The 27,166-nt window shown below is 37.1% G+C and overlaps 1 protein-coding gene, 1 long non-coding RNA gene and 1 other non-coding gene across 6 annotated transcripts in view; 2 read left to right on the top strand and 1 right to left on the bottom strand.

Annotated features, from left to right (window-relative positions):
• Window positions 1–8: 8 nt before the first annotated feature.
• On the bottom strand, window positions 9–25,654 carry BBS5 (Bardet-Biedl syndrome 5). 4 transcript variants are annotated; one of them, XM_047722081.1, is made up of 13 exons: window positions 25,517–25,654; window positions 25,094–25,427; window positions 22,888–22,970; window positions 18,801–18,866; window positions 17,638–17,687; window positions 17,380–17,507; window positions 13,539–13,674; window positions 10,648–10,743; window positions 8,213–8,275; window positions 6,086–6,220; window positions 2,073–2,156; window positions 921–944; window positions 9–768 (listed from the first exon to the last, which is right to left on the bottom strand). In XM_047722081.1, exons 2-13 carry the CDS (start codon window positions 25,150–25,152, stop codon window positions 667–669), a joined length of 1,026 nt encoding a protein of 341 aa, XP_047578037.1. In that variant the 5' UTR covers window positions 25,153–25,427; window positions 25,517–25,654; the 3' UTR covers window positions 9–666. The 4 variants fall into 4 exon arrangements, with proteins under 4 accessions (XP_047578037.1, XP_047578038.1, XP_047578039.1 ...); XM_047722082.1 differs by having other exon boundaries at window positions 22,888–23,020; window positions 25,094–25,631; XM_047722083.1 differs by lacking the exons at window positions 25,094–25,427; window positions 25,517–25,654 and adding an exon at window positions 24,852–25,073.
• LOC125096620 (U6 spliceosomal RNA) lies at window positions 16,170–16,274 on the top strand. Its single transcript, XR_007126294.1, has one exon. It is a non-coding gene; the product is annotated as a U6 spliceosomal RNA (small nuclear RNA).
• The window catches only part of LOC125095685 (uncharacterized), a 31,745-nt gene continuing 29,680 nt past the window's right edge, over window positions 25,102–27,166 (top strand). Inside the window, exon 1 of the long non-coding RNA XR_007125923.1 lies at window positions 25,102–25,280. This is a non-coding gene — a long non-coding RNA (uncharacterized LOC125095685). The remainder of the gene's footprint in view (window positions 25,281–27,166) is intronic.

Here is a 27,166-nt window from a genome sequence, read left to right as displayed (position 1 = left end):
TACAAGGAGAAAGTCAATTTATTTACAAACAATTTATTTACAAACTATTTAAAACTATTTCCTTAAAAAATAAATGTATTCTTGCCAATACTATATTAAAATTACTTATCAGATAGTGCCCAAAACATTACTTAGGGGTTGATATCCTCTATAGTTAACTATAATTTTTAGGTTTTACAGAAATGGTCACTTACACCTGACAAGTTTAAGGGTTATGATTTATATTAGAGTTGGCTTACATTTGGAGCTATTTGATAATTATTTAAACCAGACTTTTATAATCAAAAAGGCAGTACTTTGATTACTTCATAAGAATAGTCTTATTCTTTTAAATAATACTTTCAAAACATTAAATGGTGCTGCATAAATTCTTTATTAAACCCAACATGATACAGTCATTTAATATCTGCAGACTAATAATTTACAAGCATTAGGTAGAAAATAAACATATTTACAAACCAGATACATTTTGATTACAATTTTAAATACAATTTTTAGAAAAGTGGCAATAAAATCATAGATAAATGAGTTTTTCCTTAAGCATTAAAAAACTCTTTTTTAAAGGCTTTTTCTGTAGAAGTAAAAACTATTCCATGCCTTATAGCAGGCAACTAAGTATCTTTAATCTTGAGATATCTTTAAATAGAAATCCAGCTCAACTCAAGATCAACTCATTACTTCCCAAAGTCCCTGTAGGGTGAATCCATCCTTCAATTTCTCTATTGCAAGCCCCAGTTCTTCTGAAAATACAGGTTCACGATCTTGTTGCTTTTTGGGAGATAAGAGGATAAGATGGGAATAGAGAAGGTGGGCAAGGAAGAGGAAAAAAACAAGAAATAGGTTTCACATAAGTTTTGTGAATACTAAATGTTAGAATATAGAAAGTTTTTTTTCAAATACTATAGATAAAATGTCCTTACCTTATTGCCATCAGCAAAATAAGCCTAGAAGACAAAGAAAATTCTATTTCACATACTTGACATGTAACAGGTCAGTGAACTAAGGAACAGGTAATTAATTTACAGAACAATTGTGTAACTAAATGTATTTTACATTCTGTTAATGTATGTCTAATGGTCTTCTCACCTATCTTTACTATGGTAGTAGCAGATTTCACTTCTGTTAATCATTAGTATAAACTACAAGAGTTATGTTTTGAGCTCCAAAAAATGTATTTTGTAATTTAGTATACAATTAGCATGGTTAACTTGAAAGGAGATAAAAAGAATGACTTAGAAGCTATAAAATTTCATCCCTACTTTTGGTTTAGGAGAAGGTGCTGGCAAAAGAAAACAAAGCAATCAGTGCTTCAATGTGTCAGCAAATGCTGTAGTTTATAATTAAGTATTTTATACTAATTTCACACTTGTTTAAAAATATTCCCAGAGAGGTAGCTGGTCAGATTCATACATTACACTATATATAAAGCATTAGTATTATTTTGGCTATGAAATCATACAAATTTGGAAATAGGAAAGCTCATAGTTCAAATATAGTTTTTAATATAATATACCAATAAGGTGAAAGGAAGTCAATCTTGTAAAGATTAATAATGAAAAATATATTTTACATTAATTTAATTAATTATTTAACCTGTTCTATTATTCTAAGGTATGAAAAATTTTTCACAGATCTGAAATCCTCTGAAAAATAGTGTTCTCAAACTATTTCCCAGTTTGGTAATTTAAAAGTAATTTCAAGCAAAGAAAAAATCCTTAGCTTAAAAAAAAATTACTTTCTAACTCAAGTTTAAGATAACTCTCAAGTTCTATGGTGTTTTATACACTTAAGCCATTATTTAAACATGACTGAGATTTTTAAATAATCATAAGAAATTTAGTAGCTCGGGATGCCTGGGTGGCTCAGTGGGTTGAAGCCTCTGCCTTCGGCTCAGGTCATGATCCTGGAGTCCTGGGATCAAGCCCCGCGGCGGGCTCTCTGCTCAGCAGGGGGCCTGCTTCCTCCTTTCTCTCTGCCTGCCTCTCTGCCTACTTGTGATCTGTCTGTCAAATAAATAAAATCTTCAAAAAAAAAAAAAAAGAAATTTAGTAGCTCTTCTTTGTCATGCTCACCACAAAAGCATCCGTGTGATCATCAGAGTCTATTTCTACATCATCTTGAATCTGTTCAACTGTCAGAGCTTCAAGGGGCTGTGGCTAAAAATCAGTAGATATTAAAATGCACCAAGGAAAAAAATACATTGAGGAGACAATATTAATTAAACAAATAATTTTAATAAAATGTGCTGTGAGAACTGTAAATACTTGTTAATGGGTAAAACAACTGAAAACTATTCAAGTCTTAGAAAAATCATTGTATAATTTATATTTTACTAAAACTAACTTGAGTAATAAATCAGTTAAACCTAAGCTTTTAAATCTGAAGTATCATCAAAAGTATTAATATGACAAATTTATACAAACTTAGTACGATACTTAGAGATATCCTTAAAGAAAAACTCTCAATGGACTTAATCTGATTTTCTTTCACACAGTTTAAAATAACTAAGTTTGGATATAGCAAATTTTCAATTTTCTTCAAAACAGTCATTAAATAGAACTCGTGAAAAGTAAAAGAACTAAGAGTTGCACGGAATATTCCAATGGTAAAGCAGAGTAAAATGTGGTACCAATATTAATTCATTTTTCAAATATTTTAGTATTTTTGGTGTGTTAGGCACTATGCTAACACTACCAAGTAAAAACTCCCTGTCCCTACCCACAAAAGGTTTGTAATCTAGTGGGGGTGGAGAAAGAATAAAGCACAATTACAGATAACTAAATATTAGGTTGGAACATATGAAATTACCATTTTTGTTAGTAAAAAATGATCAAATATTAGTATCATACGGTTCAACCTATGAATAGCAGTTGTAACGAATGTACTATCCATTATAAGAGAAAGGTTTAGAGACAGCACAATTTCTGGATTGTAAATCCCAGAAACTTTCATGAAGACAAGAATGGCATGTAATCAATCTAGGTCTTTTAGAATGAGGATGACCTCCATAGGTAGGATTAGGGGAAAAGGTATTTCTGCCAGAGGGGACCAGCATCAGCAAAGGAGAGAAACCACAGAATGTGGCTGAAGAATGATGAATAATCCAGTATGGTCAGAACAGAAGAGTCCCATGAGACAAAAGAAGCTATGCAGGGCTACTGTACTGAACAATCCCAAGGAGCATCATTCACACTAAAGTCTGTGTTTACTATGTTCTCATAGCTGAGCAGTGCACAGCCTGCACAACCAGACACTGTGGCTGTGCAGATAAGGTAGAAAATGTAGGCTGGTGTCCACTGAAATTCTTTAATACCAGCCCAAAGAATTCAGACTTTATCTATAGGTAATTGGTGGGAGGGTGTAGAGGGTAGAAGTATAGTGCTCAACAAAAGTGACCTGACCCGCTAATCTGAGGATAGCCTCAAGTGTTTCAACTGCATTCAGAGTTGTGTGACAAGTTTTGTGTACAAGTAACTTAACCTAGCTAAGCCTCCGTCTCCATAACTGTGAGATAAGGATAATAATAATGTTATACTTCATAGTACTGTTGGGATGACTAAATGAGATAGATGATGCATACGAAGCTCTTAGAGCAGTGAGTGGGAACAATAGGTGTTCAATGCAGTCATTCAACATCTATGAATATTCACTAAAGCGCCTATTATGTGCTAGTTCTAATTGCTGGAAATATAGGGTTAAAGATAGTAGATGAAAACCCCTGACTTCATGGAGATTATTTATAGTGGAGAAGACTTATGAGTGTTATCAAAAACAAAGCAAGCAAGCAAACAGGGATAAGGAACAGTAAAATGATGGAGGCTGCTATTTTAGATGGTGTTCAGGGAAGACCTCCCCGAAGAGGTGGCTTGGCGTAGGGACTTACAGGAGATGACAGAGTGGGTTATTATGGCCGCTATTATTACATACTAGGGGCCAAAAAAGAAAAGAAATGAAAGGTAGAGAGAGAATGGGTAGGAGAACTAACATACTGAGTATCTCATGTGCCAGGAATTTCATGGATATGATTCATAAATTTGTGAGACAGATGATCTTCATTTAAAAAAAATTTTTTTTAGGATTTTATTTCTTTATTTGAGTGAGAGAGAGCGGGAGTGAGAGAGCATGAGCAGAGGGAAGGGCAGAGGGAGAGGGAGAAATAGACTCCTTCCTGAGCAGGGAGCCCGACACATGGCTCGATCCCAGGACCCTGGGATCATGACCTGAGCTGAAGCCAGACGCTTAACCGACTGAACCACCTGGACACCCAGATTATCTTCATTTTATAATGAGAAAATTGAAGCTCAAATCTACCTAGAATCACAAATAAATGGTGAAATTGGGACTAAAGTCAGGTTTGCCAGGTTCCAAGAACCAGGTATGTTCTACAATATTATTATGCAAGCAAGAGTAATAATGGTAATTGTGGTTTGAGTGAAAAGAAAGGGATAGGAAAAGGGAGGAGACATTCATGATTGAATGTATAAAATAAGACAATCAGGAAAATAAAAAATGAAATCTCTGAGGTTCTGAGCACAGCTGACTTTGCCAATGCTAAAAATAAATAAGTAGAAAATAAATATATCAGTAGGATGGCGCTTTTGAGAAAAATGACAGCATTTTAAGTATGCCACGTTTGAGATACTCAAATCCCAGTGTATCTTACAGATTTGGAAAATTATTTACTCAATTAAATTACTAGGACAAACTTTTAAGTGAGAAATTCAATTTATGTTGTTTGGAATGCTCATTTATGTGAAAATATTCAAGAATATTTAGAACCATGGTCATCTGAGAGAATGTGTCAAGATCAAAATAAAGTGGGAGTCATCTACAGAAGTTTAAGTTGAGGGGCTCCTGGGTGGCTCAGTCATTAAGCGTCTGCCTTTGGCTTGGGTCATGATCCCGGAGTCCTGGGATCGAGCCCCGCACTGGGCTTCCTGCTCCAAGGGAAGCCTGCTTCTCCCTCTCCCTCTCCCCCTGTTTGTGTTCCCTCTCTCACTATGTCTCTCTCTGTCAAATAAATAAATAAAATCTTTTAAAAAAAAATATGGGTTGAGGAAACTGGAAGAGGGCTGATATTCCTGAAGAATATACAGAGAAGGCAGAATGAAAGGGAGAGTGTTGAAAGAAATGCAAGTTGGGAGGAAAACAGAAAAGGATGATTAAAGATGTGAAAAACATGAGTGTATGTCTAATACAGTGTCAGCAACCCAAAGAGATGTTTCAGCTTGAAGGGAAGGGGGATATACAGAGAATATTGCAGGAAGAGAAAAAAACTAGCAAGGAGTGCTACCATGCAACAAGGGTCTGTTTGAAGTTAGAGGGTGTGAATTTGAATTTAGCTGTCCAGCCCTACTTCTTGATCTTCTCGGGTCACATGCTGCAGTCTAAGAGCAGAAGAGATATAGATAATATATGTGCTATGTGATAGGGCTCAACATGCTGAGCGCCAGCAGGGATGCTGTTGAAAGAGTGGGTGGCAAGGGCACCATCATAGCGTACAGTGAGGTGCCGGTAAAAGAACAGACAGCAAGGGAACCTGAGATAAGAGTGGTCAGTGAGGCCACCCGAGACAGAACCTCGGGCCAGAGTACCACTGATAGAGCAGATAGAGTGGAGTGGCTGGTGAGGACACCAGTGACACACCAGATGACAAGTGTTCCAGCTAGAGAGGCTGAAAAGTAAAGTCAAAGGAGAGCTGAGGGACTTGGGAGAACAGGGTGGGTTTGGTGTCTGTGAGGCCTGTAAGGTTTGCCCAAATGCTAATGGGAGGCAGAAGTGGAATAAAAATAAAACAGTGAGAGACTGAAGTCTGTCTACATCACAGGAGCCTTGCACATGGACATTTCTCTGGATCAGCTGCTCACCTAAAAGGGCAGGAATGAGACGAAGCAGCCAGTGAGAAGATAGGTAGATGGCACAAATTAGTGATGGCCAAGGGGTCATGCTCTCTGAGCAGAGTCTGTATATCCATCATTTTAAACATAGTTCAAACTTAAATTGTTCACAATGTGTTTATATCCGTATTTTATAGACTGTGTGAAAGCAATTCAGCAAACTGTATTTTACATAGTGAACAAATTACCTTTTCTTCCATCTCATAATCCACTCCAAATATAGGACTGGCAGAATAGACTTTGTGAAGTGAATTGATTTCCTTAACTGATTCTTGTAGTTTTTCCACAGGATCTATTTTAAAGCCAAGAACATATCCTCCACTCTGTAAGAAAAAATAATGAAAAAACAAAAAACAAGCTTGAGGAATAGGTATTTATACTATATGATAAACCATACCCCATTGTTATGTCATGTTATTTCAGAGCTCCATACGTAAATTGATTTTTTTAATTATAATTTTTATAATGAAAAACTTAAAGCATATACAAAAATAGAAAAAAAAAAGGTACAGTAAGTGTCCATGTAGCCATCAACCAGCTTCAATAAGTAGCAACATATGGCCAACTCTCTTCCATCTTTAATCTCCCCTATCCCCAAATCTCCTTCCCTTACCCACTTAGGATTATTTTGAAGCATATCCAGATATCACATCATTTCTATATACAAATATCAAAGATGAGATTTTAAGATTTAAGAAAATACACTATAGATTGTAAAGGCCAATGGAACTAAGTTTTTCTTGAGCTAGACCTTGAAAAGGAAAAGACCATATATCAGAAGAAAGGGAATGGTCCAACTGATGCTAATTCCTTGAAGAATTAGGAAAGAAACCTTAACATGACAGGTTGTTGTTGAAAACTGTTAAAAAAAATTAAGTAGTGTACTGTAAACGGTGAGAGCATATGCTTTAGGTTGAGAGCATATACTTTTGAGTTTAAATTCAGGTTTTACAACAAATTTGCCAGCTATATGATGCTGGGAAACATACTTTTCTTAGTCTTTTAAGCCTCAATTTTCTTTTTTTAAAATTTATTTATTTATTTATTTATTTATTTATTTATTTATTTATGTTCAGTTAGCTGACATATAGTACATCATTAGTTCTTTTTTTTAATGGTCTTCTGTGTGTTTCCTTCCTTCCTTTTTTTTTTTAAATTAACATATAATGTATTATTTGCTTCAAGGGTACAGGTCTGTGAATCATCAGACTTACACAATTCACAGCATTCACTATAGCACATACCCTCTCCAATATTCATAACCCAGCCTCCCCACCCCTCAACAACCCTCAGTTTGTTTCCTGAGATTAAGAGTCTCTTATGGTTTGTCTCCCTCCCAATTCCATCTTGTTTCATTTTTTCCCTCCCTATCCCCAACAACTCCCCGCCCTGCCTCTGAAATTCCGCATATCAGAGAGATCATATACATCATTAGTTTTTGATGTAGTGTTCAATGATCCATTAGTTGTGTATAACACCCAGTGCTCATCACACCACATGCCCTTCTTCATACCCATCACCTGGCCACCCCATCCAAGCCTCAATTTTCTAACCATAAAACAGTTATCAAGTTGTTATATTAAATAAAATAATGTACACATGATATTTGTATAGTTCCTGGAACATAGTAAGCACTCAGTAAATGGAAGCTACAAATCTGCAGGCCAGGGGAAAGGAGTGAGTAGACATTCATATTTACAGTTAGAATTTAGAAGAGCACTGATTTTACAAATAAGTATATGTTTTATTTAATTGTATTTCTGCAAAGATCTGGCCTAATGGGGCACAGGAATTATAATTAGATATAGTATAAACTGCATATGAGAGTATAAAATCTCAAACAGGGTGCATGTGTGTGTATATTTGTATTTATCTGTGTTTCTCTTGATATTCTTGTGAGTCAGTCAGACCTGAATCAAAACCTATCCCCACCAGTTTTCAGTTGAGAGACTGTGGGCAAGGTTCCTAACTTCTCCAAGCCTCAGTTTCCTTGAATGTAAAATGGGGAAAAATAGTAACTGTATCATAGGGTTCTGTAAAGATTGAAGGAATGCATAAAAAGTACAGTGACTTAACTCTGTCACTAAAAATAATAATCATAATGATAATAATGGTTATGTCTGTCCAACAAGGAAACATGAAACAATTTTTCCTATGAGTACAATTACTATACAACTTTAAACTCTATTTAACATGTTATAGCTAATATTCTTCTTGAATGTACACTGGTTACTATATAAATAAAACAAAATATATAGACTGTCACATAGTTTAAAAAATCAATTAAAGATTAATATGGATATATAATATCTTACCTGCTGAGAACTTTCTATGACAAGAGCTAAACCAAATTTTGAATCTCTAATCTTTATGGAACGCTAGATGTAAAATGGAAAAGAAGAAAATGCATATTTTTATTACCTGATAGTAGTGATTCTTTAGCACAAACAAATTTTTCAACTTCTACACAGTGACTGCTTTTCATAATCTAAAGAACAGAATTCTCCCTCTTTCCTTCATTATATTGCCACAGAGATCAAGTAAATGAAAATGTTCATACTAGAACTAGCCAGCAGACTTGTAAGGAAATACGAAGGAGACATATCTGAAATATGCACAAAATTATCTGACTCAAATATCCCCCACAATCAGGGAGTGTACAAATTTTCTGAGTATTTTAAACCAAAGGCCAGCAATCTTTTAATACTAGAGAGCCAGTGTTTTGAGTGGTTCCCAAGGCTGGGTTAGTTTTTAAAAGTCACATGAATATGACTGTCCTAGTGACAGACTGTGATGATATCAGATTGCAAGTTGTTTGGACAAAGCTGAATTCATTCCAGAGGCCATACTTGGGAACTGTATTCTTAAATAACAAAAAGCATCTATCTGAAGAATAAAAAGCACAAGGTTGTTTACTACTCAGTAATTTTGTAGTATAATAGAGATTAGGTCAGATGAGCTGTAACACATGTAAACCATATAAAACAGCAATGGACAATACAAACCCCAGTTTATCAAATACCTACGTAGATTCTATTATATCTTCCCAGCCACAATTATAAATTCTTTTATTTCTTTGGATGGCCAGAAATTATTTTTTTCCTACCAGATTCTATGATTTTCTGTTTAATCTCTATCAGACTGAAACCTTGATGACAGGAACTGTGTACTGGTTCATAATTCTCACAAATGTATTGCTGGCACCTAGCATAGCATAGGTGCTAAATATTTGGCAAATGAATGACCTGATATTTTAAAGTAACTCAAAAATCAAACAATTCAGCAAACAATAGGCTTGGGAATAGTTAGCAAACAATCATCCTTCTTGTAAACAAGGAAATCTTTTTAAAAATGACATCTTCCAGATATCGCATACATTGTGTCTATTCAATAAATATTTTTTAATGAAACTGCTCAGTATTAAGACTACTCATATCCCGCAATAAGTGTAATTATCATAGGAAAATCACACAGGATTTTCATTAACTATTTTTATGTTCCATCTAATTTGCACTAGAGTCCTATAAGTAATTTCCTTATATAAAATGAAATACTTCGATTTATTGGAGTTTACTATTTGTTTCACTGAATCACACAGTAGCAGCAGCAGAAGAGATAAAAAGAACCACCTTTATTCTCAAAACAAATTGGTCTCAGATAGTTAGTTCCTATTCTGGATTTTAACAGCTTTAGTTGAACTTAAGCTAAAATCATTATTACTGGGCACCTGGGTGGCTCAGTGGGTTAAGCCTCTGCCTTCGGCTTAGGTCATGATCTCAGGGTCCTGGGATTGAGCCCTGCATTATTGGGCTCTCTGCTTGGCAGGGAGCCTACTTCCTCCTCTCGCTCTCTCTCTCTCTCTCTGACTACTTTTGATCTCTCTCCATCAAATAAATAAATAAAATCTTTTAAAAAATCATTACTAAAAACCATCTTAATTCCTTTCACCAAAACTGTAGTATGAATCCAGCTTGTATTACATGCTGTATCTGAATACAGTGAAAACAATTCATTCACAGAATTAAAGAATTCCTTCTGGCTTTAAAAGCAAAGTGTCAAGAGAGCCAAAACAATGTGTGTGGATCAGTGTGCTGAAGCCAAGCAAAGAACCACTGTATACATGCCTCATGAAAAGGTTATGGAAAACTGTAGTAGCTAATGTCCTCTGACTGGAATCTAAGAAGGATACATCTTAAAAAGAAAGAAAGAAAGAAAGAAAGAAAGAAAGAAAGAAAGAAAGAAAGAAAAGGAAAAGGAAGAAGAGAGATACATTTTAATTTGCATAGCGACTATTTTTTTTTTAGAGATTTTATTTATTTACTGGACAGTGAGAGAGAAAACAAGAGGCAGCAGAGGGAGAGGGAGAAACAGGATCTGCATTAAGCAGAGAGCCCAATGTGAGGCTTGATCCCAAGACCCTGGGACTATGACCTGTGCTGAAGGCAGACGCTTAACTGACTTAGCCACCCAAGTGCCCCTGTATGGTGACTATTTAAAATTTTTAAGTCCAGTATATTTTTCTCTTAATAGCAAGTTTATAATGGTGGGGCATCCCTTGAATATAAGTACTGTTGGGTCTCTTCTTTGTTGAAACTGTAAATTATCAACATTTTAAAAGTCTGCTGTCAGCTATACTGCTGCCACTGAAAAAGAGGGAGACAATTCATCTAGTCTTGAAAGTTCCATTAACTAATGAACAGAAATTATTTATTCTACATTAAAATAAGATCACCAAAATGCATGCACTTACAATCTGTAGATATGGTATGCTGACGTTAAAACTGTCATTCATATTTGCATGCCACACAATTCTCACGTTGGTAATAAAAAAGGTTCCTAAATTTCCCTGTAAAAGATAAGAGATACACGAGTGACCATTTGTTTGAATACTTACTCTTTATTTTCTAAACACTGGGATAATTCTAATTATCACAGTAGCAGAGAATACCAGAATTGAGTATCATGGAGTATCAATGACTTCATTATTCACTGGATCGAAGAACAATTAGCTGACTGAGGGCCTGGATTCTGAAGTTAGACTATAATCATTATGACATCAGTACTTACCAGTTGCCTGACTATGGGCAAAAATTTGTTCTTGGTGCATTGTGTCAAATGTAAAGTGGAAATTTAATTAAATAACCCCTATAAATAAAGCCCTTATCACAACGCCTGACACATAGTAAGCATTCTGCAAGTGTTAGATCTTATTACAGCTATTGTTCAAAACGTGGGATTAAGTTAAGACAAGGAAGTTGTGGTAAGAGAAAGACAAAACATATGTGATAACTTCCATTAGTCCACCAGAGATGTTTTATGGCTCTGCAACACTAATTATGAATCAAAACTGTTTTCCGATTATATAGCCCCTCAAAATTTACTCATAATTACTCTAGTATGGTAACTAAATGGTCTAAAAAAACTTTAATACCTAGTACATGGCACCAAAATTAGCCACCTCTACCATTTATCCATATCATTATCCACCTCCATTTCTACCTCCTCCCCACCATATACTCCCAGAGGAATTTATTTTATATGTTGAGCTTGGGCATAAAATATTAACTTACAAACCCAAAACCTGGGATGACCAGGCTTGAAACATCAGAAAAGACCAAATATTTCTTAATTATAATTAAGTTAATAAACATATATGTATGTATATAGATTTCCCTCCTCTATTCTCATCTTGCAAAAAATTGTTATACAAAGAATTTTAGCCTCCTTATTCCTGGCCAACATCCCATTAAACAGTACTAAGTCTAACTTTATAAAGAATAATTATTTATGTCACTCTTTCCTCTTATTTTAGAAGAGAGCAACTTGCAAAACTCCTAAGGATTTTTTAAATAAAAGAATAGGAAGGCATATTTTATATTTAATAAACAGAAGTTAGGTTAACAATAACATTCCTATTTTCAGTAAAATATTTCTGATAATCCTGAGCATCTTAATTAATCAATTTAAAATGCCAGGTGCGGTGCTAGATGGTAAAGATTTAACTATGAACAGAGTGATTCCACTCCTACCCTTATAAAGCCTACAATCTAATGCCGGGGAACAGACAGGCTCTATATTTTAGATCAGGAACAATTTAAAGTAGTAATTAAGTACAGACTGCATAAGCAACACACAGAAGGAAGCCTTATAGAAAGCAACTTCTAAGCTATGACCTAAAGTAGGGATGTGTAAACTATGGTTTGTGGGACAAATCTGGCCTTTCGCCTCATTTTGTATGGCCCACGAGCCAAGAAGCCAAGTTTCTTGGCCCCACAAACCAAATTTTAGATTTTTAAATAGCTAGAAAAAAGTCAAAAGAATAATAATTCATGATACATGAATACTGTATGAAACTCAAATTTCAGGATCCATAACAAAGTTTTTTTGAAACATAGCCATGCTCATTTGTTGTCTATGGCTGGCTTCACACTACAATGGCAAGTCTGAGAAGTTATGACAGAAATGGTATGACCTGCAAAGCCTAAAATATTCACCATCTGGCCCGTCAGAGTAAAAAGCTTGCTGATTCCTGATGAGGACTTATACAGATGTAGAGCTGGCTATTTACTACAGAACCATCATCAGAGTTTAAAACTAGAACTTTTCAAATGAGCAAAATTTATTTACAACTTAAGTGTATGATATAATGTTTAGCAAGAAGTTCTTCATTCAAATGCTATAACTTTACCCCAGTGGTTATTGGTCTAACCAAAGAAACTATTCTTACATAAGAGAAAATTTTTCTTTAGAAATTGATGTGTTACTCCAACTTAGATGTTTTAAATGGTCATAACTTCAAGAGCAAACGAGAAGTCATGATAACGGATACAGGAATCACCAAATGAGTTATACATTTAATTCCATAAGGATCAGATTTTCTTTTTTTTTTTTTAAGATTTTATTTTTTTATTATTATTTTAAAAAATTTTATTTATTTGACAGAGGGAGAGAGATCACAAGTAGGCAGAGAGGCAGGCAGAGAAAGAGGGGAAGCATGCTCCCTACTGAGCAGAGAGCCCGATGAGGGGCTCGATCCCAGGACCCCGAGATCATGACCTGAGCTGAAGGCAGAGGCTTAACCCACTGAGCCACTGAGGCGCCCCTAAAGATTTTATTTTTAAGTAATCTCTACACCCAAACATGGGGTTTGAACTAACAACCCTGAGATCAAGAGTCGCATGCTCTTCCAACCAGCCAGCCAGGCGCCCCCAAAAGACCAGATTAAAAGTCTTCCATGACTGTCCACCTCATGACTATCCTCCATCAGTGTAAGTTATCAAGATGATGAGAGTAGTGCAGCATGCGAAGAACATAGTTCTCAGATGAACTAGATGTGTGAAGTCACTTAATTCTTTGGGGCCTGAGTTTTTAATCGATAAGTAAATGGAGACTGAACTAGATAATCTATAATCTATAATCTAGCTATAAGTTCTAGGTACAACAAATGTCGCTAAAAAGAACACAAAACCATAAAAATATGAAAATCAGAAAATTATTTTATAAGAAGAGCTACAACACTAATTTATCAGGAGATATAATGCTAATTTTAATAGAATTAAGTGATATTCAAACTCAATGACAAATAGGAAAATGATTACCAAAGCACTGACCCAAAAGGTTCATTAGCTTTTCGCACAATACCTGATCACTGGATAAATTCCATACTCCATTGACTTTATCATATACATGTTCTTGTGGTAATAATCGTAGTTGCTTATTTTGAATTAGTGCACTTCTCAATTTAAAATCACGATACATTTTAGAAGTTTCATATGCTCTATAAAAAAGAACAAAGACCAACCCAAACTGAAAATGTGATTTTCCTAGGTTATGTTTACTTATCTACCAAAATATACAATTGTTAATACTTATGTATATCATTGAAATAATTATAACAAATTTAAAAATTTACTTTTCAATAAATTTTGGTGTCACAGTTTTTTATAGACTATCATTTTTAGTGTAGTATTTACATATTTTATCTCAGTATCTGTTTTTAGAGGTCTAATTTTTTTTAAAGACTTTAGTTATTTATTTGACAGAGAGAGATACAGCGAGAGAAGGAGTAGGAAAGGGAGAAGCAGGCCTCCCGCCAAGCAGGGAGCCCTACGTGGGACTCGATCCCAGAATCCTGGGATCATGGCCTGAGCTGAAGGCAGACGCTTAACAACTGAGCCACCCAGGCGCCCCTAGAGGTCTAATTTTTAAGACAACATGTATCATATAGCACATATGAGAGGAAACATTTTCTCTTTAAGCTGAAAAACAATGCTTTTGTATAACAGACTTGGAAATTATTTTTCTCTATCAAAATCCTTCTCTCCATTTCTGTTTTAGTCAAAGGCACCTTTTAGTCAAAGGCACAATTGGGAGTCCAGTTAATTTTCTCATTGCAACCGCAAATATGCTCACAGCTACCTCTATAAGTATTCTAAGAAAATTGGAATAAATCTGTACCAATCACAAAAGGGACCCTAGAACAGTGTGTATGCATGTGCAAGTGTTTGTGTGAGTGTGTGTGTACATTTATATATATATATATAATCCCTCTTTGTTTTCTCTCCATGCCTTCCTATTGATAAATAATACTGAAGAAAGTTCTGTATTTCAGAACTTTCTCCAGTATTTATTATTAGTTTTGATTAGTTTTTTTTAAAGATTTACTCATTTGAGAGAGAGCACACACAAGCAGGAGAGGGGCAGAGGGAGAGGAAGAAGGAGAAGAATAGAGAGAATCTCAAGCAGATTTCCTGATGAGTATGAAGCCCCATCATGGGGCTCAGTCTCACAACCCTGAGCCAAAAACAAGAATAGGGATGCTTAACTGAGCCACCCAGGTGCCTCTGATTAGTTTTATTATAAGTTTTTGGATTCGTTTTATTATAACATTTGATTGATTATAATTTTACCCTACAAAATTATAGGCTAATTTACTCATTTAATAAGACTAAAGAATTTTCTTAGCCTGAATAACTTTAAATGTCATTTATATAAATCATAATATTCATTGTTAAACTTGTCATTTCAACTTTAATTGAGCTAATATATAAATTGTGAAAGAAGAAGATTTGAGCATTTGCCTATAAATCTTAATTTCCTTTAGTGCTGTAATCATTGTTTAACCAGTGGACAAAATGGAAACTATTTGTGCTGTGAGTTACTTGTGGGGGAACACTCGTTTTTATTCTATTGAAGAAAAGAAGCTTATAAGCTCCTTTCATACTCCTCTTCATATTATATTTCTAAGTAAAGTAAAATAAAGAGCTAAGGTTTAGAAATATGTCCAACACAATTGAAAAACATTCATAGTAGCTAAAAAGTGGAAACAATCCAAATGTGTATCAACAACTAGTGAGAAAACAAAATATGCTTACACAATGTAATACTATTTATAGGAAGAATGAAGTACGATACATGCTACAACATGGATGATCGGTGAAAACACTATGTAAGTGAAATAAGTCAGCTATAAAAGGTCAATATATTGTATGATTCCATTTATATTATAAGTCCCACATAGGCAGATCCATACAGAAAGAAAGTAAATCAGTAGTTGCCAGGAGCTATGAAGAGGACAGGATAGGGAAGGACTATGGGGACTACAGGGCTACAAGGGTTTCATTTTGGGGTGACAGAAATATTCCAGAATTGGTAGTGATGATAGCTATACAATCTTGTGGAAACTAAAACTATCAAACTGTAAACCTTATTTATTTTTTAAAAAGATTTTATTTATTTGAGAGAGAGCAGAGAGAGAGAGAGCACATGAGTGGGAGGGGTGTGGTGAGAGGGGCAGATGGAGAAGCAGGCTCTCCACTGAACAGGCAGCCAGATGCCAGACTTGATCCCAGGACTCTGGGATCATAGCCAAAGGCAGACACTTAACCAACTGAGCCACCCAGGCACCCCTCAAACTGTAAATATTAAAATGGTATTTTATACTATATGAATTATATCTCAAAAAATTTAAATGATTATGTAGATTAGAAATCATCAACAAAATGAAAAATCAAATAACTAGGAAACTAAGAAATAAATTTCAACATATATGACAGATGACGGCATAATTAAGAAATTTATAATAGAAAACTATAAATCCAAAAAAAGGAGAAAAATGTCTACATCACTAGTAATAAAGAAATAAATTTAAAAAATAGTGTATATACTTCTCTGTGTGAGCATAAATTTGTGTATATGTATAATAGCCTGTAATCTTAGCCAAGCTTTTAAAAAATCATTGTACTCAAGGCTGGTTAAAAATAGAGAGCTAAGGTGCTCACTTCAGCAGCACATACACTAAAACTGGAATGATAACGGAGATTAGCATAGATGCCGCACAACGATGACATGCAAATTTGTGAAGTGTTCCATATTTTCTGTAGTTCCCCAACTAATTGCCACCCTTTGTAGATTCACTCAGAGGAAATGATATGAGCACAATGTGCAGCATTGAATAATTAAATTGTGATGTTTTATTAGAAAAATATTCCTGCAAAGCAATTTATGACATGTGGATTGAGGCCGAGTTTCACCCGAAAAATTATGTGCAGATATGTTGTTTATACATATCTTGGAAATGAGAAAATGTCAACTTGCATTTCCTTATAGAATTAAAAAAAAAAAAAAAAAAAGAGCAGGGCACCTGGGTGGCTCAGTTACTTAAGTAGCTGCCTTTGGCTCAGGTCATGACCCCGGGGTCCTGGGATAGAGCCCTGTGTTGGGCTCCTTGCTCAGCAAGGAGTCTGCTTCTCTCTCTCCCTCTGTCCTCTGTGCTCTCACTTTCTCTCAAGTAAACAAATAAAATCTCTAAAAAAAAAAAAAAAAAAGCTAAGGTAGTGTAAAGAATTTAGCAAACAAATGAACAAACCGCCACAAAAGAAAACAAAACTCTTAAGGGAAAACACCCAGACATGCCTTCAACTGCTAGTAAAATAACCTTTTTTTTTCCCCCTAAGATTTACTTATTTATTTTAGAGAGAGAAAGAGAGAGAGCAGGGAATGGGGGAGGGAGGGAAAGGGAGTGAGAAACTCACGATGACTCTGCACTGAGCACAGAGCCCTAGGTGGAGCTCATTCTTATAATCCTGAGATCATGACCTGAGCCAAAACCAAGAGCTGGAGGCTTAACTAACTGAGCCACCCAGGTTCCCCTAAAATAATCTTTTTAAATTTATTAACTAATTATCCAACTTCGTTATCTATATTGAATGAACTCTCTGTTTCACTATAACTAGCTTGGTAGCTAATTTAATAGAATCTTCAAGTAGAAATTTTTATGAATCTTCAGTAGTCTTATGTATTCTATAAATACTTTCAAAGTGCTTATTAAATGATAATGCAATATGTTCTATATATCTTCAGGATACTGCAATTTTCTGAGCTTGGAGGAAGATGGTACCATACTTATACACTTTACCCTACAAACTTCTAAATCATAGATTGGCCTTAAAATTATTCAATATTCTATAAAGTATTATCATACCTGTGTACTGCGATCACAGAAGTAAAAAGTCTAGGACTTCCAGGAACCAAATTTGTAAATATAAACTCAAAACGAGTACTGTTACATTTTGTTAGTATATAAAGAGCTTCGGTTTGGCCTCGTAATTTCTGTAAGGACAAATTTATTTAAAAGTTCAGATTTCAAGAGCAATTTCTCATTTACAGTGAAAATAAGTCCAATCTCAAATATCTAATGCTTCTTCACTATATATATTTCAATAAGATTTTTCAGACTTACAGAGTTAGCAGTCCTTGTTGTAATGCTCAATATGCAGTTGTAACCGATAGCTAAAATTCAAAAGCAAAGAATTTCAAGAACATGATATAATAAACTGAACAATAAAAACCTCTGTATAGGGACGCCTGGGTGGCTCAGTTGGTTAAGCAGCTGCCTTTGGCTCAGGTCATGATCCCAGCATCCCGGGATCAAGTCCCACATCGGGCTCCTTGCTCATCGGGGAGCCTGCTTCTCCCTCTGCCTCTGCCTGCCATTCTGTCTGCCTGTGCTTGCTCTCTCTCCCTCTCTCTCTCTGACAGATAAATAAATAAAATCTTAAAAAAAAAAAAAACAAAACCTCTGTATATAGAACTTTAAGTTTTTAAAAAATTAAATATAAAGTACAACTTTAAAAACATTTTAATATATTACTATAAATTTAAGTTAAATAATTAAAAGAACTAGAAAGTAAATTTTGCTTCTTTGCAAACATTCTTAGCTTCTCTAAGAAAGAAAGAAAGTTTGCTTCTCTAAAACCTATATATTATTATTTACTGAACATCTTAGTACCAATACCTCTAGAGAAAAAGTCTAGCTGGACAATCTAAAATAATTTTTAAAAATAAGTAAAACAAAATTTAACACAATGGAAGGTTGCACTTTTTTTTAAAAAAAGATTTTATTTATTTATTTGAGAGAGAGACAGAGAGAGCATGAGTGAGGAGAAGGTCAGAGAGATAAGCAGACTAACCATGGAGCTGGGGCCACGATCTGGGACTCGATCCCGGGACTCTGGGATCATAACCTGAGCCGAAGGCAGTCGTCCAACCAACTGAGCCACCCACACATCCCGGAAGTTTGCACTTTTATTAGAATTTAGATCTCCCTTCTACTGGATTAGTTGAAACAGGTCACAGGAAGTTGTCAAAGATATGCAAAGAACAAAACCATTCAGTGTAAAAGCACTAATCTCGTGTGTGTCCAAAAGACAAAATGGACTAAAAAACCTTTCTTTGCAAAATGGTACAGTCTGTGGTTAGTCTAGGATTGCTAAAGTTTTTTTTTTTTTTATCAGTTTTTCTTCATATTTCATGGTACAGTTTTTTTGGTTATCAAAAGCCACTGTGCAAGTTCATCTGACAAAGTATTTTTTTTCTTTAGTGTTCTCTAACAAAGATACTTACAAAGATTGACTCTGGGTAATGCCAAAGAATGCCAGATAATTCTTAAATTTGTTACTAAGAGTCTACCTAAAAGCAAACAGACAAAAAAGTAGGTTACCTTAAGTAAGGACCCATTTTTGCAGTAGAAAGAGGTAGACATGAAACCTCTAGCTCAGGAAGAGCAATAACCCCCACAGATGTTCTCAGACATTTATCACCTGAACATGTTTACTGCTCTTATCTATCCAGTGTAAGGCATATAATACACAACTCAGAATCCCAGAGAAACAAAATCTGATAGTTACAGAAGGGATACATATCTTCAATCCCAATAGCTTGGTTTGACTCAAATTAATAGAGTGAACTGTGTACTGGATTTTTGTCTTGGTGGAAGCTGTTCTGGAATTCTGGCAGGTCATATGCGCACAACTGAGAATGAGTATGGGATGGTATAATCACAAAGCCATTTGGTGAAATCACACTACTCAAAGGACTTTCATATATATACTAATCTTTTAACAGTTCTCATTTATATGATCCACACTTATAAATACTTTTTTTCTTTTTTTGCAATAAGCAAAAAATTTTTTGCTCATATGAAGTTATGGCCAAGCTGAAGTCTCCTTAAGGCCTTATGTTTTTCATTCCTAACCTCAGACTGATGTACTTACACTGACATACAGAGTTAGATAAACTTCATTTCTCAAAGTGTATCTTATGAAACAGTAGTACCTATAAATGCTCTAGAAAAAAAAAAGTCAAGTAAATCTGAGCATGGTAAACTATGTGTCTTACAGATTTATGATACAATTAACATACTAGCATAGCTTTGTGATAATCCTGAATAAAACTCACTTAACTTTGTTTAACCAACATTTCTTCAACAAATTATAACCATAGAATTTTTTAAAAAAGATTTTATTTATTTATTTGATAGAAAGAGACAGACAATAAGAGAGGACATACAAGCAGGGGGAGAGGGAGAAGCAGGCTTCCTGCTGAGCAGGGAGCCTGATGCGGGGCTGGAGCTCCATATGGGGCTCGATCCCAGGACCCTGATATCATGACCTGAGTTGAAGCAGATGCTTAATGACTGATCCACCCAGGCGCCCCCCAGAGAATTCTTTTGATGAGTCATCTATAGCCAGGTAATACTTCTTCCTCCCTGAAAACCCTGAGAATATCCAAAATCAGAGAAACTAAGCTTGTATGAACGCTAGGGTAAGATGGGATAAGGCTGTTACCACAATAAAGGAAGGCATTCTCAAGAGAAACTGTGGAACATAGTATGTTTGACAAAAAGTATATAACCCAGCATTTCAAGACTATAAGATTCACTCAAGATCATAGAAGAGTAGACCCTCCATCTATCAGTTGGGGTCAAATGGACAACAGATGGCACATTCAAATCAGAATAACTGAGGTTTATTTATAAAAGGACTTATAAATAAGTCACTTTTTAGAAAGGTGTGAGTGAGTGCTGCAAACCTGTTACCACCCCAGGCCCAGTGGGACAAGGATAGGGAACAGTTAAGCAAATGTGGAAGTCCTGCACGGCTAAATACCTTGAGAAGAAAGAACTGGGGGAATAAACAGCCAGGCCATACTTTCCTGCTCCCCTTTGATCTTCTGGCTTGGCTTTTCCAACCCAAAGCTAGAATGCACAAGTAGCCCCTTGATGTGGTCTATACAGGTCATTTTCTCTGGGCAAGGGGGAAAGGGTGATGGGTGCTGGACCTGGAGGGACAAATGTAGGCCAGTGGCACAAGCAAGAAAGACTGTGGACAAACTATTCTGTTATTATAGATACATTGATTTATGTTTTCCTTACACCATTTCATGTAAGTAACATTATGTTTCCACAAGTGGGCTATAAGCCTAGGATATCTTTTGATTCTTTTTGATATTTGTCTATTAGAAGATTCCAGGAAAAATTATGGAGTGGTAAATAAAGCCACTGACCAACTCTAATGACCTATTTTTCTGATCTTGGTACGTTTCCTATAAATCTCTAGCATTCTTAGGTTGCCTCTTTCTTGCTGAAAGGCCCCATCCTATTGCTACAAACCCAGTGTCCCAGGCGTGGACTTGTCTCTCTCTGTGTTTTCAAACACCAAAATAAAATTGTCTCTGTTTTTCCTAATCTCAAACACTGAAATATGGCTGTTTCATTCCGTAAGCTTCAGTGCAAAGCTAATCTGATAATTTCGTGTCAGGGTGCTTACAGTTGAAATGGATTAAAAGTGCTAATCTTTTGGGGTATTTATAGTTTTAACATGGGTCTCCTGAACTTAATGAATGCCTTAATTCAGCAATTTTCAAGCTGCTGCAAAGGAGAGGAAGAAGGCTAAAAGGCAGGACTCCCCTTCTTTTTTCTATCTTTTTATTTACCAGAAGCTCTATACCCACCTGTAACATTCCATTATCTGGGGAATGTTTCTGAGGCGAGTATACATACAGTTATCTTTATGAATAGGAAGATTTCAGGCACTCACTGTGATAGACACTTCTGGCCAGGGAGGTGTTTTGCCCTCTCTGTTCCAAAGTGCTAGTATGAGATTCTGCACTCAATGAATACCCAATGAACTGAAAAATGTTCTATTACCCATAGTCTCTGTCTCGACTGACAGATGGAATGTCACATGAGTTCCTGCCAGTCTGTATGAGAACCACCAAATTTTCTCTTGGCTTCCTGAAGTTAATTTAGGTTTGTCAAGATCCAGGTACCTAGAGATGATTATTCCACCCTCAAAGGCTCAAAGGCACAAACTAAGACTTCTTGTTTGCTGCTAAACCTTTATACCTCACCCTCACCTGGGCCTGACACTAGGAATCATTTCATAAACGTGATCTAAGCATTCTTTTAAGGATGGACCCTTGCCATTGACAGGATCTGCCTGTTGCTGGTGGTGATGATAGGTGGTGCCCTTCACAGGGAAGAAAGGCCCGCAACTAAGTGCTGCTCACATTCCACCCCAGAGCAGACCAGAGGAAAGACCCAGAGAGCAAGTGGCTGCTTGAAAGGCTGCAGTGAGCCCGTTTTCCCAATAAAGTTTACTGTGTAGTCTCTAGGATTTACTGATCCTTCTCACCTGAAAGAGGTCTTCTCCTTTCCCCCTATTTACTCTTCTCTTCAATAAGAGGTTTATGACCCATCCTCCTAAACCTCCCTTTCTCTAAAAGACCTTTTCAGAGATACTAGACTGCCCACTCATCCCCTATTTTTTTACAACCAAAACAACAGTAGTGACGCTTACAAGAACTGGTCACTGGATGCTAGTTTTATGTACAGCCGTTGTATGCAGCCTGGACTTTTCAAAGTTCTAGCCTTTGGGAAATTTGATTTGGGGGGACTCTAGAGTCCAACTCTGACTGCTCCTCAATGACATACACAGATGTCTAACAAGACTTTTCACTGCTTAACCTATACTAGACTTAACAGAACAGCACTAAATTTGCTCTCTACATGTCCATCTCCAGGTGTCACTCTCAAGGGATCGTGAATTACTCTTGGATTTCTTAAAAGGAAGCATGGCTCCAGATAGCACAGGTATGACCTACTTATGTTCCACAACCTCATATTCTTTTCGTGGGGAGGGAGATTCAAAAGTCAGAACTATCCCATGCCCCTTACAAACAGGGATCCTGGAGTTTTAACAGTTATGTTGGAGAAAGCTGATATCAAAACTGGGACTTACTGAAGGACCAAACTTCTGAGGAAGAACCTGTATTCTCTGGCTAAAGTTTTTTTTTTTTTTTAAGATTTTATTTATGTATTTGACAGAGAGAGAGAGATCACAAGTAGGCAGAGAGGCAGTCAGAGAGAGGGGGAAGCAGGCTCCCCTGCTTCATGTGGAGCTTGATCCCATGACCATGAGATCGTGACCTGAGCCAAAGTTAAAGGCTTAACCCACTGAGCCACCCAGGCACCGCTGGCTAAAGGTTTAATACCCATCTTTCTCCTGTTTAAGTCTGAGAAAATTCTTATGTGGATTTAACTCTTTTACTGTCACAATTACATTTCTTTTATATCTTACTCTCCAGTGAATATGATTTAACATTTGGAAATCAAACCAGAAATATAAAACATACTAGGAAATATACTCACCTCTATCCCCATTATTTCCTTTGGTGTCTTCAATTGAATCTAAACAATCAATAAGGACTTCTCCAGGTCTTGTTTTCATTTGTCTAAAATAAATATCGAGGCTTTAATAGCTACAACTATACCCACTTACAATCTAGTTAGGGAGAGAAGAGACATATGCATATAAAACAACCATCAGTATAAATGATACAGTACCAAATGCTCATGCATTTGAAAATACGGGCTTAAGAACTTTAAGAGTCTGGAGACCAGTGGAGCCTGGAGTAATCAGGGACATGTAGAAAAGCCAGAACTAGGAGAGGTAGGATTTGGAGAAATGAGAGAGAGAGGGAGGAGAGTGATTAAAGACCAGAAAAAAGAAATGATAGGAGAATGTGGAAAGATGGGCCTAGCTAGGGAAGAAGATTCATGTTAAGAGGTAACGAGGAATACATGCCACTACCTCTGAATGCTTAGTCAGATAGATATGGGCCTTATCCTGTGGACAATGGAAAACCCTCAGAGGTTTCTGAGTAGAGGAAAGGAGGTTAGGCAGTTATGGAAGGAGCAAGTTAAAGCATCATTAGGAATCAGTAAACAATTAGATACAGGGAATAAAAGGAAATAAAGGGGGAAGAATAGTTTGCTGTCAGACAGAATGCATTCCAGAGTGTCCCCAAACAAGAACCTAGCAGAATATGTGGTAGAAACCTCTAACACAATCTCCATACAGCTGACCCAATTACCTACTCAAAATACAGATATGATCATAATATAACTTTTCTGCCTAAGAGTCTTCCATGTCATCCTACTGCCTCAAAAATTATGTCCAAAATCCTCAGCTAAACATTTTATAATCTGGCTAATCCACCTGTTTGTTCCTCCATCCTCCACTTGCAGACTTTGCCTTCCAGCCAATGCCGTTTGTACTTCCAAGACTCTGCTCCCAGTGTTTTGTTTTCTTTTTTTTTTTTCTGGAATACTCTCCTGTCTACCATGACAAGGCCCTGCCCAGTCTTCAGGGTTGAACACAAATATTATTTCCTCTTCAAGGCATTCTCCAGGCAAAATGAACCATTCTGTTCCTATGATACCCCAGCTTTTTGTTCATTTTTTTCAGGATGGGTATTTACCACATTTTAAAAAATAGTTAGTTGTCTATGTGTATCTCCTGCACTAAAATGGGCGGCAGGTAATCATTTTCTATTATTTTTGTATCTCTAGCTATCAGCATAGTACCTAGAACATAATAAGCATTTGATAAATGTTCAAGAAAATGGAAATGTTCATGAAATGGACCTTTGCTTGGATTAAGAACCCTCCGAGAATAATAGAAAAAGTCATAGAATGTGTGCAATCTGTAACCATCGTTTATAAATTCCCTTCCCTCACAACTTCTTAAAGGATCTAAGACCATGTTAGTATTAGATACCAAGCCACAACTAAGCCTGGGGAATTATTTCTTTTTTCAAGGTTTTGGTCATGATAAGGAATCATAGGAAGTGGCTAAGAAGCTTCATACCATTAACCCGAGAAGCCTCACAGTCTTCCAACAGTTAATTTCTCAATGGGCATTTTCTCCCTGGTCTTTGGGTAGGAAGGTTTTAAGTATTCTTTCTTTAAAGCATGACATTAAAAAACAAAAACAAAAAACCCAGGGTTTCTGTTGAGAGCTTCCAAAAAGTGGCTCCTTCCTCCCACTGGCGATTTAAATGAATGACAAGATGGAAGCTTATCATGGAAACCAAGTTCTCAAGGTTAGCAATTATGGAAAATGCTTATTCCCACCTCCTTTGTTTTACAAAGAGACTCGAGCTTAAAATGGCGAAGCCGAAGGGTCTACAACATGTGTCTCTATTCCAGACCTAGTTTCAGAACCCTGGTCTCCTGAGTCCCTTCCAAACGTCCCCCATCACAGAAGAGGAGCACTCCCAAGCTCACTTGGGTGTACTGAACGCCCAAGTCCTAGATGGTCCCGGACGTACTTGGGCTCAGTTTCCCGCTAGGTGCCCGGTACCCCCTTTCTCTGCCAGGAATTCTCTTTCCCCAGATCTCTGAAACGGTTTCATTGCGATGAATTCCCTCAATGGCCAGGCCAGTCTGGGGTCTCCCGGGGACCACAGGCTCAAACCTCCTCCCGCTCTCGCGAGGGCCGTGAGCTGTGGGGGCGCAGCCTCCTCCAGAAACCGCGCCGCGGCGCCCTCTATAGGCCCCAGGAGCGACTCACTGCGAGGAGACATCGAAGCGGACATCCCGGTCCTCCCAAAGCGCGTCCAGCACCGACATGGTGACCGAGGCCCAACGCGGGCACTCTTCACAGCGGTGGAGGCCGAGTGGCGTCTCATTGGCTCCCAGGCAACGGACCGCGTCTGTCACGACGTCTACGGCGGGCGCCGAGATCCAAGCTTCCTCAGGTAGAGTGCGCGCTCTCCGCCCCCGCCCTGCCGCCGCGTCGCGTCATTAAGCGGATTTGAGGCTCCAGGCCGGTTTTGGCGGCTCGGAGAAGCCAAAGTGGCCCCGGCCCAGAAGCATGTGCTTGACCTCTGAGTGACTTTCCGGGCCTGCAAACATACATCCTTAAGCCATTCTACTCTCTTCCCCCATTTTGCTACAGTCAAGAAATTTAAACTTAAAACTCTTAATTCTTTACCTGGCCCCGCCAGATCTGGTCCTGCCCACCTGTCCGACCTCTTGCTAACCCAATCTTTCTGTGTACATTCCAGCGAGGCGGGGCTGGGGGGCTTTCTCTGCCAGGATTTCTCTTTCCCCAGATCTCTGCATGGCCTGGCCTCTGTCACTTAAGTCACAGCTCAGATGTCGACAGAGGCGGTCCTTGATCTTTCTTTCACCCCTACCTACGTTGAGCACCCGGAGGGCAGGACTTGATCTATCTAGTTTGCTTTGAACAGTAGCTGGCGCAGAGTAGGCACTGGAAAACTTTTCGAATGAATTAAAATGCCTTTCTTCCCTCAACTTATGACGATTCTTTAAAGTAGTGGTTTTTAAAGTGTGATCTGGGGATCTCTGGAGTTCCTTAAGATCCTTTCAGGGCACCTAGAAGGTCAAACTATATGCACAATAATATGAAGACATTCTTTGCCTTTGTAACTTATTTATTCATTGAATGTGCAGTGGCGTTTTCCAGAAGCCATATGATGTGTAATTGTATGTGGAAGCAGGTGTGAGAGTCCAGGTGTCTTCCATTAGCCAGACATGAAGAAGACTTGCAAAAATGTAAGACAGTGCTACTCTTCTCACATTTTGGGGGGCGTAATATAATTTTTAAAAATGTTATCTACTTTGGGCACCTGGGTGGCTCTGTGGTTGGGGTTTCTGCCTTCTGCTTCAGTCATGGTCCCAGAATCATGGGATCGAGTCCTGCATCAGGATCCCTGCTCAACAGGGAGTCTCCTTCTCTTCCCTTATGCACATTCTGTCTCTCTCCTCTCTCTCTGAAGTAAATAAAATCTTTAAAAGATGTTATGTATGTTAATATATAATTAATTTACTACTCTTTACTGAATTTACTACTCTTTAATGAATCAGTAAATGACGTTTTAAATGTCTTACTAAAAGTCAATACATATAACCCATATAAACGTTCTTTCAGGTCCTCAGTAATTTTTTTTTTAAATCCCAATAATGTTTATAAGAATATAAAGGGATCCTGAAGTCATAGGTTTGATTAATGCAGTTTTAAATTATCTAGAGCACCTCTGTGGTAGGCTCTGTGCCAAATACTAGAAATGTGAAAGACCACAGGAGTTTTTCTCAGGTTGAAGAAAATAATGAAGACAAAGGAACATATTTAAGTGGCCCCCAGTGAGTCAGGCCCTTGTATAATCCTCTCGCTGTGGGTGTGGGCAGAACCTGTGACTTGCTTCTAGCCAATAGACTATGGCAAAAGTGATGGGATGTGAAAGTGGTGGGATATCATTTCCATGATTATGTTGTTATGTAAGACTTGATCTTAGCTGACTGCAGCAAGACTCTCCTGCTTGCCTTGAAGAAACCAGTTGCTAGGATACGGCCTTTAGGGCCAGTAGACTCAGTTATATAAGCGCAAGGAATGGGAATTTGCCTGCAACCTGAATGAGGCTGGAAGCAGATCTTTCTCCAGTAAAACTTCTGATAAGCCCTTTGCTCCAGGAGTATTTAGCTTGCAGCCTGGCTTGACCATAAGCAGAAAACCTAGAAAAACCATGCTTGTAGTTCTGATCTACAGAACAGGGAGATAATACATATCTGTTGTTTTAAGCTGCTGAATTGGTGGTAATTTGATATATGCAACAACAGAGAA

The sequence above is a fragment of the Lutra lutra genome, chromosome 3, assembly GCF_902655055.1.
Source record: "Lutra lutra chromosome 3, mLutLut1.2, whole genome shotgun sequence".
Taxonomy (NCBI): domain Eukaryota; kingdom Metazoa; phylum Chordata; class Mammalia; order Carnivora; family Mustelidae; genus Lutra; species Lutra lutra.
This window is presented reverse-complemented; position numbering and strand designations above follow the sequence as displayed.

Excerpts from the sequence above, each read along its gene's own strand:
- BBS5 (XM_047722081.1), bottom strand. The coding sequence starts at position 25,152 with ATGTCGGTGCTGGACGCGCTTTGGGAGGACCGGGATGTCCGCTTCGAT. Across the intron at positions 10,744-13,538 it reads GGAATTTATCCAGTGATCAG|GGAAATTTAGGAACCTTTTT; the intron begins GTATTGTGCGAA and ends TATCTTTTACAG. Across the intron at positions 945-2,072 it reads ATCACACGGATGCTTTTGTG|GCTTATTTTGCTGATGGCAA; the intron begins GTGAGCATGACA and ends TTTGTCTTCTAG.